Here is a 14957-nt window from a genome sequence, read left to right on the forward strand (position 1 = left end):
CAATATTATTTGTAACACATAAGTAGGCATCTGTTTGTAGTGGGGGGCGGGGGGGGGGGGGGAAGAGAGACTGGGGAGGTAGATATACATTTGGGTGCCGGAGAAACAATTACAGTGGGCAATACCCGAATGGGTCTGGTGTTGGTGTTGTCACTTGCTTCTCCCGGACGGATTTCGCTGCCGTTGTCGTCTCGCGTTCACCTCTGCTTCAGCCGTTCGTCCCGTCTTTCGCTGGGATTTTCCTCGCTCTCTCTTCCTGTAGATGCCAAGTTTGTTATCGTTTCCCGTGCCCTCCTTCCAGCTATCATTCTCCTGCCCCCGCCCACCTCTCTGGTTCTTCTCTATTGTTCCCTGGCTCTTCACTCATTTCCCCCCCGCCCCCTCTTGTGGTTCGCTTTCCTTTCCTCTTAGATTTAGCTGTCTGCCCCCTCCCCCATCTCCCAGTCTATCTCTCCCTCTCATGCTTTGACTACTTCCCCCTGATTCTTGGCTACCTGGCTATTCTTCTGCTAGTTCGTTGGCCACAGACAGGTCCCGGAACAATTGGGTGAATGACTCCCACGTTCTGTGGAAGCCGTCGTCTGACCCTCGGATGGCGAATTTGGAGAGATTCCGAGAGGTCGGACAGCGAGTCTGCAGCTTTGGGTGGTGCTGCTGGCCGCCAGCCAAACAGGATTCTACAGCGGGCAATCAGGGAGGCAAAGGCAAGGGCGTCCGCCCTCCTGAAGTGCCACAAACGTAACTGCAATTTGTACTCAACATTTTGTGGATCTGACTGAAGCCTACACACAGTTGGTCATAAGGGTCTGATGAGTGTGGGAATATTTGGCAGTGCTGGAAATTGATTTATTATTGTATGGAAATTCCAGAACAACATTTGCTGGATAGTGGAAAGTCTTTTGATTCCTTCCCATTCATAAGTGGCGTGAAACGGGGTTGTATGTTGGCTCCTACCCTGTTCAGCATATTGGCTCTGCCATGCTTTCTGAAAAATTGTGTTAACGAAAGTGGAATCTATGTCAGATACTGGAGACAGTAACACATTCAAATTGAGGTGATTGCAAGCAAAATTCCAAGTGCCTGAAGCTATGGTTCTTAGCTCTCCTTTTGCTGATCACTGTAAATGCATGCTCAGAACAAGAAATGCAGTAGAACATGAATGTACATGATCATTTAGGACTTGCCGCAGTACCAAAAAGACTGACGTCAAGTATCAACTGCGCCACAAAAGCATTATGTGAAGCCAATTATTAAAGTCAATAATCAAAGGTTTGAAGCATTTGACAAATTTACCTACATCGGCAGCACTCCTCTCGAGCATTGATGACCATGTCAACACCTGAATAGCTAAGGGCAGCTTTGCAAGCTATGAAAAACTGTCGGGTACAAAACGGGATTAGTCTCAACAAAAGGTGACGGTCCACAGAGTGTTTGTCCTTCACATGACGTGCTTGTTAAGACTACGCAAATTTAGTTGGCAAGACAACGTTCCTGACGTGGAGGTTCCCTCCCTAACTGATATGCCTAGCATCCACACCTTGCGGAAGAGGGCTCAGATAAAGTGGTTGGGAAATGAAGGGGGGAGTGGGGAGGCTCGGAGGCCAGTGTAGCCCCCAGGTGGTCGGGGACATAGCTGGGCAGTACCCTGACACTACCAGGTTGGCACTGCTATGGCGCAGGGCATGCAGGATGGACATGGGGATAGGGTACATTTTGTGACCCATCGCAGGGTGTCACTTCCCTGAGGGGCTGCGAGTGCAAACGGTGTTTCGGGGGGGGGGTCTTTGCCGGTGAGAAGGGGGATTGGGGTGGGGTGGGACCAGAGTGTCAGTCTGAGATCGAGAGTCCCTATAAAAGGCATCTCGATTTCTGAGGAGTTGGTCCTGCGGCGTCTTCAGGTCCCGCACACCTCATTCGGGGTGCAGTTCACCCCAGCCTCCAAAAAGTTTTCTAAGTGTAGGTGGATTGCAATCTGGATTGTGCCAAACCACCCGACGGGAATCACACCATGTTTCCCGTCGGAGACCACTTTTGGCGAATTGCGCCCTGTGTCAGGATTTTCTCCACTATTGATAAGAGGAAACTACCTCAATAGTTTCCGCAGGATGATTTATCTGCTTCAATTGAATTTGGGAAGGAATTCATTTTTCCTACCAAATCCATGGAATTATTGCAGGAAGACTTGATGTGAGCAAACATCCACCAGCTTTGAAGACCACATTTGGAATACCACTGGACCCGCAGACTTGTTGTTTTTCCATCTGTCTGTTTGCTTGTTGCAGCTATCTCATTGATAGTGGTTCACCATTGGATTCTACCACAGGGCCGGCGGCTCTAGCCTGGAGAGTATCAGCTGTCACTTTGAATTCACAGTTGGGGAGTTGTTCCGGATGTTCTTTCTGGTGTTAAACTAATAGCCCTCAATGATACCAGAATGTCCCGTTGAAGACATCACCCTGAGACACGGGAGAACCTCACGCAGAGTCGCTATATATGGCACAATCGCATCCGAAAAGGCACCTATGATGAAACAGTTGCCTTGGCCAACAGGAAGTTTATGTTTTACCAGCCTAAGCAGTTTTTCCAGCATGCAACAGATCCTTTCCTGCTCAAACAGGACTGACTGTCATCTTTCAACACTTTGCACGTGAAACCTGGCTCAATCAATTATTATTGATATCATGGTCAATGGTGTATGAAGGACAAACTAGCTGAAATAATGTGCATAAAATAAGTAGGACATCCGTGCGTACCTAAACGTTGACTGAAAAATAATGTTACACGTGACAAGAACGCAAATTCATCATTCATGCTGTACAGCAGGAACATACAAGTATTTTCCTTCAATTTTTTGTTTCTCCTTATTGAGATTTTTTTTGAGCTTGTGATTATTTTACTAGTGTGAAGTACCACTGATTTTGTAGCTAGTCTAAATTAGCTGGCACAGCAGGAAAGGCTGTGGGAACTCAAATTAGTCAAGAATTCTCCAACCCCTCCAGCCGGTCCCGCCAAAGGCAACAGACTTTGAAATGGCCTGCTGCATTCTCCAGCCCCACCCTTGCTCCAACTGGGCTAGAAGATTCCAGCCATTGTCTCTATAAATAGACCCTTGAACACTTCTCCTGCTCTCTGACACAAAAGCACCTCCAACCCACCGTGTCAAAACCTCTGCAGGTAAAGCAAGGGGACAGGACCCCAAATCACCCCAGCTGGAAGCTGTGATGCTGGCGCCGATCTGATCTACACAGTCATCCAGCTGACTGGCCCCTGCAAGGAGTCCTACACTTTTACTTTACATCACCTGGAGCTATGGGCGGTGATGGTAGAGACTGCAATTTCTTTTAAATCACAGGAATCCCTCCTGCTCTCACCACCTGTCTTTGGCGTGCATTTGAAGGATTTACAGAGTTGATACTCGACCTGTTATGAATGCGCCTTCCTTGGCCAGCAAGTCCTGGAGCGGAACTTGAACCCAGAGCTTCTGGCTCTGTGGCAGGGAAGCTACCCACTGCGCCACAAAACCTCCTGTTAATACAATGGCCATGAATTTCCTCCATTCTCACTGATCTAGCTTTAATTGCGGTGTGGTACAAACCATGTTTAAGATGCAAATAGAGTCTCAGCTGCATGAGGTTATGGTGTCTGCAACTATTGAAAAACCTTAAGCTTATGGATCCTATGGCTGCTTCGAGCATGGTGTATGGTTTCTTTTTTTAGTTCACCGAGTCTGCATTGAGCAGTTTTAAAGTTTTTGGTATAGATCGGACTAGTCACCTGCATGATAACATTTCTACTCTGCTATCACAATTAATTTCAACTCTAGTCTCGAAAGAATCCTGTGATTAATCCTGGCATCCTTCTTATCTCAGTGAAACCACCATGTTTTGTGCTAAATTAACAGCAGGGAAACTACAATCTAAATTAAGATAGCCCAAGTTAATTTTACTGGAATATTATCACAAGGTAGAGCAAATAGACTTTAATCCCATCAATCTGAGTTGGAATGAAACTGACCTCGATAGGTGTCAAGACAATCCTTGTTGCGAATGAGGTGTTAAACATGAGTCAATGGTGCCACTTGTGTTTCTGAAGTGCAAGTATCTGGATTGAAGTCCAATTTCATAGACTTGATAGCATGATTAGGCTGACTCTTCATTGCAATACCAAGACGGTGTCGAATGTGTCATCTTCCGGATGAAATGTGAAATTGATGATACATTTGCTTTCATGGGTCAAAGGTGCATTGGAAGAAGGGCAGAGGAATTCTCAAGTTTCCTGAATAATAATTGTCCCTCAACGAGCACCACCAAAAACAGATTACCTGAGCATTTTCCTGATTGTGCGGCCTTGTGATATAGAAATTGTTTTTTTCTATTTCCTCACATCTTCGTGATGACCATACCTCTTGGGGAAAAATGTTCATTGTTGGGTGTCTGAGGTATTATGTGAATGCAAGTTCTCAGAACTGCAGCAATGATACTTTTATCAAGTGAGTGCAAACTTCCATCAAAAGAAGGATTGGTTCTGTTCTGGGCTTTTACAGATGTCAATATTTATTTTTGTTACTTTGCCAGGAGGCTTTTAAAAGCGGCATCCATCGAACAGTACATGCGGGAGAAGTTGGACCTCCTTCCGTGGTCAAAGAGGTGAGCCAGGCTATGTCCTTATTTCTATCTGATTTGTTTGCTAATATCTTAACAGCAGTGATGACTTTTGAATCCCAATGCACATCAAGTCCGTGGTCTTAATTGTTCTCTGAGATATCATAAAATGGTTACAACACAGAAGACCATTTGCCCTGTTGTATCTCAGCTGGCTTTCTGCAAGAGCAATTCAGCCGCTGCCACTCCCTCACCTTTTCCCTGAAATCCTGCATGTTTTCCCCTCTTCAGATAATGAACCCATTTCCTTTTGAATACCATGACTGAAGCTGCCTCAACCATACTCCCGGGCAGTGCATTCCACATCTGAGCCATTTGCTGCATGAAAAACAATTTCCTCATGTTGCCATTGCTTCTTTTGACCATTTGCCTTAAATCTTTGCCCTTTAGTTCTCGATCCTTCTATCATGGGAACAAGTTTTCACTTTTGACACTGCACCAGCCCCCTCATAAGTTTGAATACCTTTTTAAAATCTATCATCCTTCCCTCCTTAAGGGAAAGACATTCCAGCATCTCCAATGTACCTATGTAATTGATTCCAGGGATGAGGAACTCTCTAATGCCTTCTCATCCTTCCTAAAGTGGGGCAGTCAGGAGTGGATGCAGTAAACCACTTTGGGACGAAGGACTGTTTTATACAGCACTATCATACCTCCTTGCATTTTTACCCTATGGCTATATTTCTAAAGACCATGATGCCGTATGCTTTATTAATCACTCTCATCCTATCCTATCATCTTCATTGATGTGATTTGAGAACCTACCCCTCTATTCCTGCACCCCGTTTTGAATTGTAACATTTTATTTTATACTGGCCGATTTTCTCTGGCCTCCCAGCCTCGTGTTTCTCAGCAGCAGGAGGCAGCGCGCCGTTCGCTGGCGGCAGGATTCTCTGCCCCTGCCACTGTCAATGAGAATTCCCATTGGAACCGGCAGGTAGGGGTGTGCTGCCAGTGGGACCAGAGAATCCTGCTGCCAGCGAATGGCCGGAGAATTCTGGCCGTTGTCTCTCGGCGGAATTCTCCCATCCTGGGACTAAGTCCTGTAGCGGAGTGGGAATATGCAGTGCTTCCCACTGCTGAGGCCAGTAGGAAAACAGGCCAAATCTTCTGGCTCCAATTTTTGCAACGTGGGCAGGATTTACCGATTAACCTGCCAAGTGTTTTTCAGCGGTGGAGGCGGGATTTTCTGGTCTTGTCAACACATTTCCCGTTGACTGCACCCCTCATCGCCAGGAAACCCGTGTGGTGTCGGTGGGGCCGGAATATCCCGCCGGCGTGAACTCTGCTTAGTGTTTTTCACTGTATTCCTTGGCGGGGCAGAAATTATGGCTCATAGTCCGCTGTCCTATCTGCGTGCCATATTGCAAAGGTTCCCAACATCACTGACCCACTATTGAAGAAAGAAGGTGTAGCTCCTGAAAATAGAGAGAGATGATCTGGTGCTCTTTGAGACTGGAAGATGGACCTCATGTGAAAGAAGATGGATCTCCAGGAACATTCTGAGACTGGAAGATGGACCCCCTCCAGAGCACTGAATCTTGAAGGTTCACCTGCAGATGCACCCCGACCCACTGCTGTGGTGTTTCAGGGTCCAGGGTTGCAAGTGGCTCCCATCCTTAGCTTCACAGGCCGCCCCAGGCATTGTTTAGGGTGAGTCCTGACATTGGCACGCCAATGCTCTCCCCTCCGCATACCTGCCATTGACCCGCTGACAGGAGCAAGGGAGAATTCCACACTCTGTATTCTTCCTACCAAAATGAATCACTTCACACATTCTGCTATAAAGTTTCACCCGCCACTTCACCAACCTGTCTATGTCCCTCTGAAGTTCCATAATACCCTGCCAACAGTTCACAATGCTTCCAGGTTTTGTATCACCTGCAAATTTTTGAAATTGTGCCCAATGCATATCTGGAAGAACAGGGGCCGGGATTCTCCCCTACCCGGCGGGGCGGAGGGTCCCGGCGGGATGGAGTGGTGTGAACCACTCTGGTGTCGGCCTGCCTCAAAGGTGCGGATTTCTCCGCACCTTTTCGGGCCAAGCCCTCACCTTGAGGGGCTAGGCCCGCGCTGGCGGGAAAGGCCTTTGGCGCCACCCCAGCCGGGGCTGAAGGGACTCCGCCGGCCGGCGGAAGTCCGCACATGCGCAGAAGTGTCAGCGGCTGTTGACGTCATCCCCGCGCATGCGCAGGGGGGGGTCATTTCCGCATCAGCCATGGCGGAGGCTATGGCCGAGGTGGAGGGAAAAGAGTGCCCCCACGGCACATGCCCGCCCGCGGATCGGTGGGCCCCGATCGTGGGCCAGGCCACCGTGGGGGCACCACTCGGGGCCACATCGCCCCGTGCCCCCCCCTCCCCAGGACCCCGGAGTCCGCCCGCACCGCCAGTCCCGCCAGTAAGAGAGGTGGTTTAATTCCCACCAGCGGGACTAGCATTTCATCAGCGGGACCTCGGGCCATCGCAGGCCAGAGAATCACCAGGGGGGGGGGGGGGGGGGGGGTGCCGACCGATGAGGTGCGATTCCCACCCCGCCAAATCTCTGGTGAATTCGGCGGGGGCGGGATTCACCCCCCCCCCCCCCCCCGGGCGATTCTCAGACCCGGCAGAGGGGTCGGAGAATCCCGTCCCAGGTTTCTGATGTGATCTCCAAAGTCAGTTTTAAAGGCTTTCTATTTGTATTGGTAAACATTAGAAATGAGGCAAATTTTTAAGTGGTTTTAATTTAATGTTTATGTGCGTAGAAGGGCAAAATCTCTAGTGCAAAGTAAATTGATGGGGCGGGCACAGGATGTTTATGTTTCCCTGTCTCGAGGGGGAGTTTAAGAATTATGGTGAGGTAAAAAAGTTTATTCGGGTTGAATTACAAACAAAGAACAAAGAAGAGTATAGCACAGGACCATGCCCTTCGGCCCTCCAAGCCCGTGCCGACCATGCTGCCCGTCTAAACTAAAATCTTCTACACTTCCTGGGTGCTTATCCCTCTATTCCCATCCTATTCATGTATTTGTCAAGATGCCCCTTAAATGTCACTATCATCCCTGCTTCCACCATCTCCTCCGGTAGCGAGTTCCAGGCACCCACTACCCTCTGTGTAAATAACTTGCCTCGTATATCTCCTCTAAACCTTGCCCCTCACACCTTAAACCTATGCCCCCTAGTAATTGACCCCTCTACCCTGGGGAAAAGCCTCCGACTATCCACTCTGTCTATGCCCCTCACAATTTTGTAGACCTCTAACAGGTCGCTCCTCAACCTCCGTCGTTCCAGTGAGAACAAACCGAGTTTATTCAACCGCTCCTCATAGCTAATGCCCTCCATACCAGGCAACATCCTGGTAAATCTCTTCTGCACCCTCTCTAAAGCCTCCACATCCTTCCGGTAGTGTGGCGACCAGAATTGAACACTATACTCCAAGTGTGGCCTAACTAAGGTTCTATACAGCTGCAACATGACTTGCCAATTCTTATACTCAATGCCCCGGCCAATGAAGGCAAGCATGCCGTATGCCTTCTTGACTACCTTCTCCACCTGTGTTGCCCCTTTCAGTGACCTGTGGACCTGTACACCTAGATCTCTCTGACTTTCAATACTCTTGATTCCCGAGGTATATAGGCAAACGTTTCTGAATTTATGGAGACAGAGGGACAGATGTGTGCGGAATTCAAAAAGGTTAAGCAGACAATTTTAATAGGTGGGTATGAGTGTTGGGAGTTGAAACTACCTATGCGGCTCAGAGACATTATTCTCGTGGAAGAATTTAAGAATTCCCGACTTTCTGTGCTAATGCATGATGAAGACTGCTAGACAAGCAGCAATTATGATTGACAATTATGAGCTGATCCATAAACTTAAACCTTTGTTCCATCACCCCCATAATTGTGAATAGGATAGGAAGTGGGAGAGCCGAAGGAAGGCAGTTAGCCAAGGTAAGGAATGGTTAACTGGGAATGCTCCGGGATCTCCTCAAACCAGGAAGGGAAGGTGCTGAGGGTGAAGGTGAGACTTGAACGCCGAGGTCTGACCATTGTAATAAGGTGGGACATGTTCATTCAGCAAGGAAGGCACATGGGACCTGTTGGAGTACATAAGAGGATTCTGAAAGGAGGACCAAAATGGAGAATACTATAGGACAGACTGTAGCTCTAACTGAACTCTGGAGATCGGAGGTAAACAATGCTGTGTGAGTAGATCTGATGAATGTGGTAGATGAGAGATGTGCAGGGTTTTTGTCTGGAAGATTACCCCATTTTCCTCAACTAAGGTAACCAAACCGATAACTATGTTAAGGGAACATACGAGTATGTTCTCGTACTGGAGAAAAATTTGGTTTTCCCTCCAGACAGTTCAATGAAAGCTAAGATATTAGTGAAGACGATAGTGGAGATTATATCCTAGTTCCATTATATAAAGTGCAATTAGAGTATGATTAGTGTCAGGTCCAATTGTGGTCGGAATGGATAAGGAGATACAGGCGGACTTTTGGGGAATGATTTGACAGGAGTGAAGGTTGTAGCTTCACCCATTATTACAGAGATTCTGAAGGAAGTGAAATGAAATGAAATCTGCAGATAAGGCATGAGATACCAATGGTAGGACATGTGGGAATTCGGAAAACTCATTGGGCATTAAATGACTCAAAGAAAGAAATGATGAAAGGCATTAACCACACATCAAATGCAATGGTACTGAATCTGCTAATACTGATGGAATTATCTCCATGAAAATGATTCCACTGATTTTTGGCAAAGATAAAATCTAATAGAAAAACAAATTCTTGAGAACTATATACAGAGATACATAGAACATACAGTGCAGAAGGAGGCCATTCAGCCCATCGAGTCCGCACTGACTCACTTAACCTTTTTGGACACTAAGGGCAATTTAGCATGGCCAATCCACCTAACCTACACGTCTTTGGACTGTGGGAGGAAACCGGAGCACCCGGAGGAAACACGCGCAGACACGGGGAGAATGTGCAGACTCCGCACAGACCGTGACCAAGCCAGGAATCGAACATGGGACCCTGGTGCTGTGAAGCAACTGTGCTACCGTACCGCCTGTTGACAGGTCACCAAAGCCTTCCTTCCCTGGGAGACTGCAACATCTTACCAAATTCAACTGCTTTACAATCTTTTCATAGAGCTTCACAGCGCCAGGGTTCCAGTTTCAATTTCCCGCTGGGTCACTGTCTGTGCGGAGTCTGAACGTTCTCCCCATGTCTGCGTGGGTTTCCTCCGGGTGCTCCGGTTTCCTCCCACAGTCCAAAGACGTGCAAGTTAGGTGGATTGGCCATGATAAATTGCCCTTAGTGACCAAAAAAAAGGTTGGGAGGAGTTATTGGGTTACAGTGATAGGGTGGAAGTGAGGGCTTAAGTAGGTCGGTGCAGACTTGATGGGCCGAATGGCCTCCTTCTGCACTGTATGTTCTATATGTTGATCACCTTTCCTGTAAATTGGGTGCCTGGCTCAGAGTGAATTGTGGATCCTTCTTATAGGGATACAGATGTTTTTTATGAGCAACAAGCGAAAATGTTGAATGGGCCAAGTTTGTAAATTATGTACAAAATCAGCCAAAGCGTCTCCGGCTTCCAGCTCCAGCCTTGCCCATTACATCTTGGGATGAAAAGGGTGATGATGAAGGGCTAAAACAACAATTGTGAACTGAAGAAAAAGTGGCTTTGAGGGCAACAATCGAATTTACATCAAAATAAATTATTTTCTGAGGGAAGGCAACATGGAGGTTGGAATTTGTGGTGGGGTGTTTTTAAATACTGAAAACGAAAATATGATTGACTCATTCGGGTCTATTGGGCACATGTCTACATTCTTTGTAAAATGTGCTGCTGGAAGAAGAACACACTTTTCCCGGTTTGTAATATTGACTGAAAAACTGCAGTTCATAAGTTTCTTCTGCTGGCTTCCACCAACTTCAATGATTATCTGACATTTGTTTATTGTTAGGCAGTAGATGTTTTGAAGGCTGAACGAATTGGACATGGGTATCACACAATTGAAGATCCTTGTCTCTACAAGCGGTTGTTAAAACTGAATATACATTTTGAGGTAGGCAGATCCTGGCCATATATTTACCATTTGATTTTCACTTGAAATATGTTAATAGAATTAATTAATTAATTTCCATTCTAAAGGTCATGGTATTTTACATGATTGTCAGTGGACCATTTCTGCCTGCTAAAGTTGTGAAGGGGTTTAGTTGAAGTCTTTGTTTTTTTCAGGTGTGCCCCTGGTCTAGCTATCTCACTGGAGCCTGTGACCCAGATTTAACTAAGCATCCAAGCATAAGGTAAGACATGTTATTTGCTCGACTTCTGGTTCAAGTCTTCCAAAAAGGAAAGCGCTGTCTGAGTACTTGAGGAGTAGCTGCTTCTTCAACAAACTGCTGCTGCTCCCAATATTTTTTTAAAATGTATTTTTGGAGTTTTTAAAGTTTATATGATAATCGCATCAAAACAAAAGAGAAAGAGGAAAAAAGCTACAGGTATGCAGGCAAAATCGGCACTGCACATAACAGAGGTCATTGCAAACATAAGAATAAATAAGACCGGTTGAGTGGTAACATGTTCTCCACGGATACAAGATCTGTCTGCACCAAGTCAGGATGCAGGCGGCACGGTAGCGCAGTGGTTAGCACTGCTGCCTCACAGCACTGAGGACCCGGGTTCGATCCCGGCCCCAGATCACTGTCCGTGTGGAGTTTGAACATTCTCCCCATGTTTGCCAGGGTCTCACCCCCACAACCCAAAGATGTGCAGGCTGGGTGGATTGGCCACCTTAAATTGGAAAAAAAAGAATTGGATGCTTTAAATTTTTTTTTTTTTAAAAGATACAGTCAGCAACACAGAGTTAGATCACAACTACGGCTTCGAAACAAAACACCGGAATAAAAAAATATCCAGAGCTAAGGGGGAATTACACTGACACCCACAAAGCTCTCAAATTCCCTTCTAGGCCCAGGACTGAGCAGACAACCATCACATAGCTACAAGACTACAAGGAGAGGATTGGGTACCACAAGGAAACATCAGGCCTCAGACCTCCTAAGAAAAGAGTAAGGAAGCAAGCAGCAGCGAGCAAAGGGCCAACTTACCAAACCCACCCACCAGATCCCAGATCCAAAGGAAGAACAGACCAGTGGGGGGGGGGGGGGGGGGGGGGTGGAGGAGGGGGGTGGGGGTAGTAGAACAAGCATATGACCCCTAATCAAAAAGGCCCACTCATTTGGCCATAGCACCGGGACCCATCAATTCAACATTACCGCAAGTAGCTTGGGAGAAAACCAAGAACAAAGTGAGGGACTCAGCGGAAGTGAGGGGCCTCCAACCATCCCACCATGCCAAGCCAGCACCAGAACCAACATCACACCCATCCAGAAGGGAGAAGAGAAGAGAGGAAGACCCCCTGGCAGACACCCAGCCGGATCATGGAACTACCATCTCATAAGGGATACTCAGGGTTACCCTCGTCCTCAGTAAAGCTCCAACAGCCAGAGAGGGAGACCCCTATCAGGAGAAAAGACTGACCCGACCCAAAGGAAGTCAAATATATCTCAGTCCTCTTTTGGATAACATGCAGTCTGCTCTGGCCTAAAATGAAAAAAGCATGGATGCTCTGAATCAGCATTAAAAGAGGCAAAAAAAAACCCCTGAAACTCTAAATCTAACTGGGGTGACCCCCCACAATCACAGCGAGGACAAACTGCCAATACCAACCCTCCACCCCTCGCCTCACTCCAGCTTCACTTCTAAATGAGCAAGGGGGCAGTGAAGACAACAAAAGGCAACTCCACCCTCCACAAGGATTATCAGCCAATATAAGACCCAAATACATTTAGGATAAAGAATAAAAACTGTACACAAATCCTATATTCGACATTCAGCTTGACATGGTATGAACTTCTTGAATCAGGATAATCAATGGGACAGGCTATCAGACACACATTATTGACTTCGCTGGAAATGGAAAAAATTGACAACAACAAAACAGACAACATAATCAACAAGGAGTCAAGTGCAGGATAACAACAGAGATGCAGAAATGCAAGGCAATCTTCAGGATAAAGACTTCACTGGTGCACGAAGAAGGTCAAAATCACGATGAGGCAGAGTCTGGATCAACGAGCACTCTTCAGAATTTCTCTAGGATTCCAACAATCAAAGCACGGGACGCCATTACTTCCCACTATCCCGCTAGACCCCAGGCAGTCACCAACCAGCCCCGGTCGGGCGAATGACTCGACCAGTTCGGCCACCCCCAACACCTCACGAGTAACATTCAGAACAGGATAACACAGAACCAGTGGTTGGAAGGCCACGCCAGGTTGGGAGCCTGCTCCAAACGACTGTGCCACTAAAGGCAGGTTCCCACCCCACCTCCTTCCATTGGAGGCTGGGCCATTGAATATATTCAAGGCTGTTTTTGGCAGAATTGTGATCTACAGTGAGTTCGGGGAGACGGGCAGGAAAGTGGTGTTTGAGGCCACATATTGAATGGTGGAGCTGGAGCAGGAACAGGCCCAATGAGGTGAGTGGCCTGTTCCTGCTCTTATTATTTATGATTAAAGAAATGTGACAAATGATGAATCATTTCAACGTGGTTGTGGTTATATAAAAACTAGAAGAGGACTGGTGATGTTTACAGGACAAAGTCACAGTGTTGGAACATAATTCTGTTGTCTTTACAGTACAATTACAAAGGTACCACACATGGCTGCCCATGAGTGTTAAGTCTTTGATCCTCCTGACATTTATATATTCACAGGTTTAGAGAAGATGAAGCAAACTATTCTCTGAATAGTGATGATCCATTGATATTCAAATCCACTCTAAATAAAGATTATTATGTTGCATCAAAATACATGGGTTTCACAGAGGATGATTTCATAAAAGTGGTAGGTTGATATTGAAATTCTAGCCCATAAATTCAAATATCTTGTAACCTATTTTCTAGTTCTGAATCCAAAAATAGGCTTTCTTTTTTTTAAATGTGTAATGCATATTTAGCCAACTTTATAGTGTTTACACAGGTTGGGGTTTGCTGGAAAGTAAGGATTACCATTCTAAATATAATTAATGTTGTAATAGGCTTATGCATTATAGTAATCGGTTGTTTTATACTGACCTCTGAGACAGGGGTGTGAGCCCTGTGCCTTTTGTAGTTGTGAAACAATATGGAGAGGACACTACTAACAGTGTAGTATTTAGATTAGAGGTGTAGAACTCAATTGATGTTGAGATTCTGATCCAAAATCCTGGCACTTGGTATGGGCCAAATTCAGCCAAAGTTATTTTGGCAAAAAGATGGAAATTAGTACATGTTTGCCCATAAACTGGGCACAATGTATACTGATTTCTGGGGTCGTCTATCTGATTTACACTCACCATCATGGCTGGCACCCTAATTTGATTCTCGTTGTTTTCGGCCATAATTGACAGCTGCCTGATGTCCGCATTGAATCGATTCAAACTTTGCCTATTTTAGGATCCTTTTGCAAAATGTGTGAATAGCTGGGTGGGTCACAAGCTAGCCATGTTTTCAATAGCTTTTCCAGTTCTGTAGCAACCTCAACAGTGACCCACAAAGGAACCAGTGGAAGCCACTGAGAAATGGTTGGGAAATTTTTTTTAAATGTCTTCCCTTCTGTGGAGCATGGTGGATAAAATAGGAATGTTTCTCTCTCTCTCTTTCCCCCCCCCCCCCCCCAACCAGCATCACAGCTCAACTATGGGTTGCTCCTGGCCCATACTTGACCTTTGTGGATCTCATTCCTCCATATATTGAAGCTTGTGGTGCATAGTCAGGGCATGCAACTTTGAGCAGTGAGTGTCTTTAAGTAGTGTTCCTTCTAAGCTGCACAGCATGCAACCTGAAGGTTCCCACACAGGCTGACTCCTATTTGATTGTTTCTCATTGTCACACAAAGCCCATTCTCCCCAACTCCGGCTCTCTTTCCCCTCCCCCTCATCCCATTTCCAATCTCCGTCTACTCCATCAGTCCCAAATCTCAGTTCCCTTTAACCACTCCCACCCTTTTCCAGCACACCCCTGGGGCGTCATTCTCCGACCCCCCCGCCGGGTTGGAGAATCGCCGGGGGCTGCCGTGAATCCCGCCCCCGCCGGTTGCCGAAGTCTCCGCTACCGGATATTCGGCGGGGGGCGGGAATCGGGCCGCGCCGGTTGCCGGGCCCCCCCGCTGGATTCTCCGGCCCGGATGGGCTGAAGTCCCGCCGATAAATTGCCTGTACCGCCGGCGTGGATTAAACCACCTTTTGAACG

General features: G+C 46.8%; 1 protein-coding gene across 1 annotated transcript in view; it reads left to right on the plus strand.

Moving 5' to 3' along the window:
* Nucleotides 1-14957, plus strand: part of ada (adenosine deaminase) — a 93527-nt gene that overhangs the window by 75699 nt on the left and 2871 nt on the right. Inside the window, exons 7-10 of the mRNA XM_072514797.1 lie at nucleotides 4575-4646; nucleotides 10626-10727; nucleotides 10901-10968; nucleotides 13443-13572. Of these exons, the coding sequence (XP_072370898.1) occupies nucleotides 4575-4646; nucleotides 10626-10727; nucleotides 10901-10968; nucleotides 13443-13572 (372 nt within the window). The remainder of the gene's footprint in view (nucleotides 1-4574; nucleotides 4647-10625; nucleotides 10728-10900; nucleotides 10969-13442; nucleotides 13573-14957) is intronic.

This window comes from Scyliorhinus torazame, chromosome 8, assembly GCF_047496885.1.
Source record: "Scyliorhinus torazame isolate Kashiwa2021f chromosome 8, sScyTor2.1, whole genome shotgun sequence".
NCBI classification, from domain to species: Eukaryota; Metazoa; Chordata; class Chondrichthyes; order Carcharhiniformes; family Scyliorhinidae; genus Scyliorhinus; species Scyliorhinus torazame.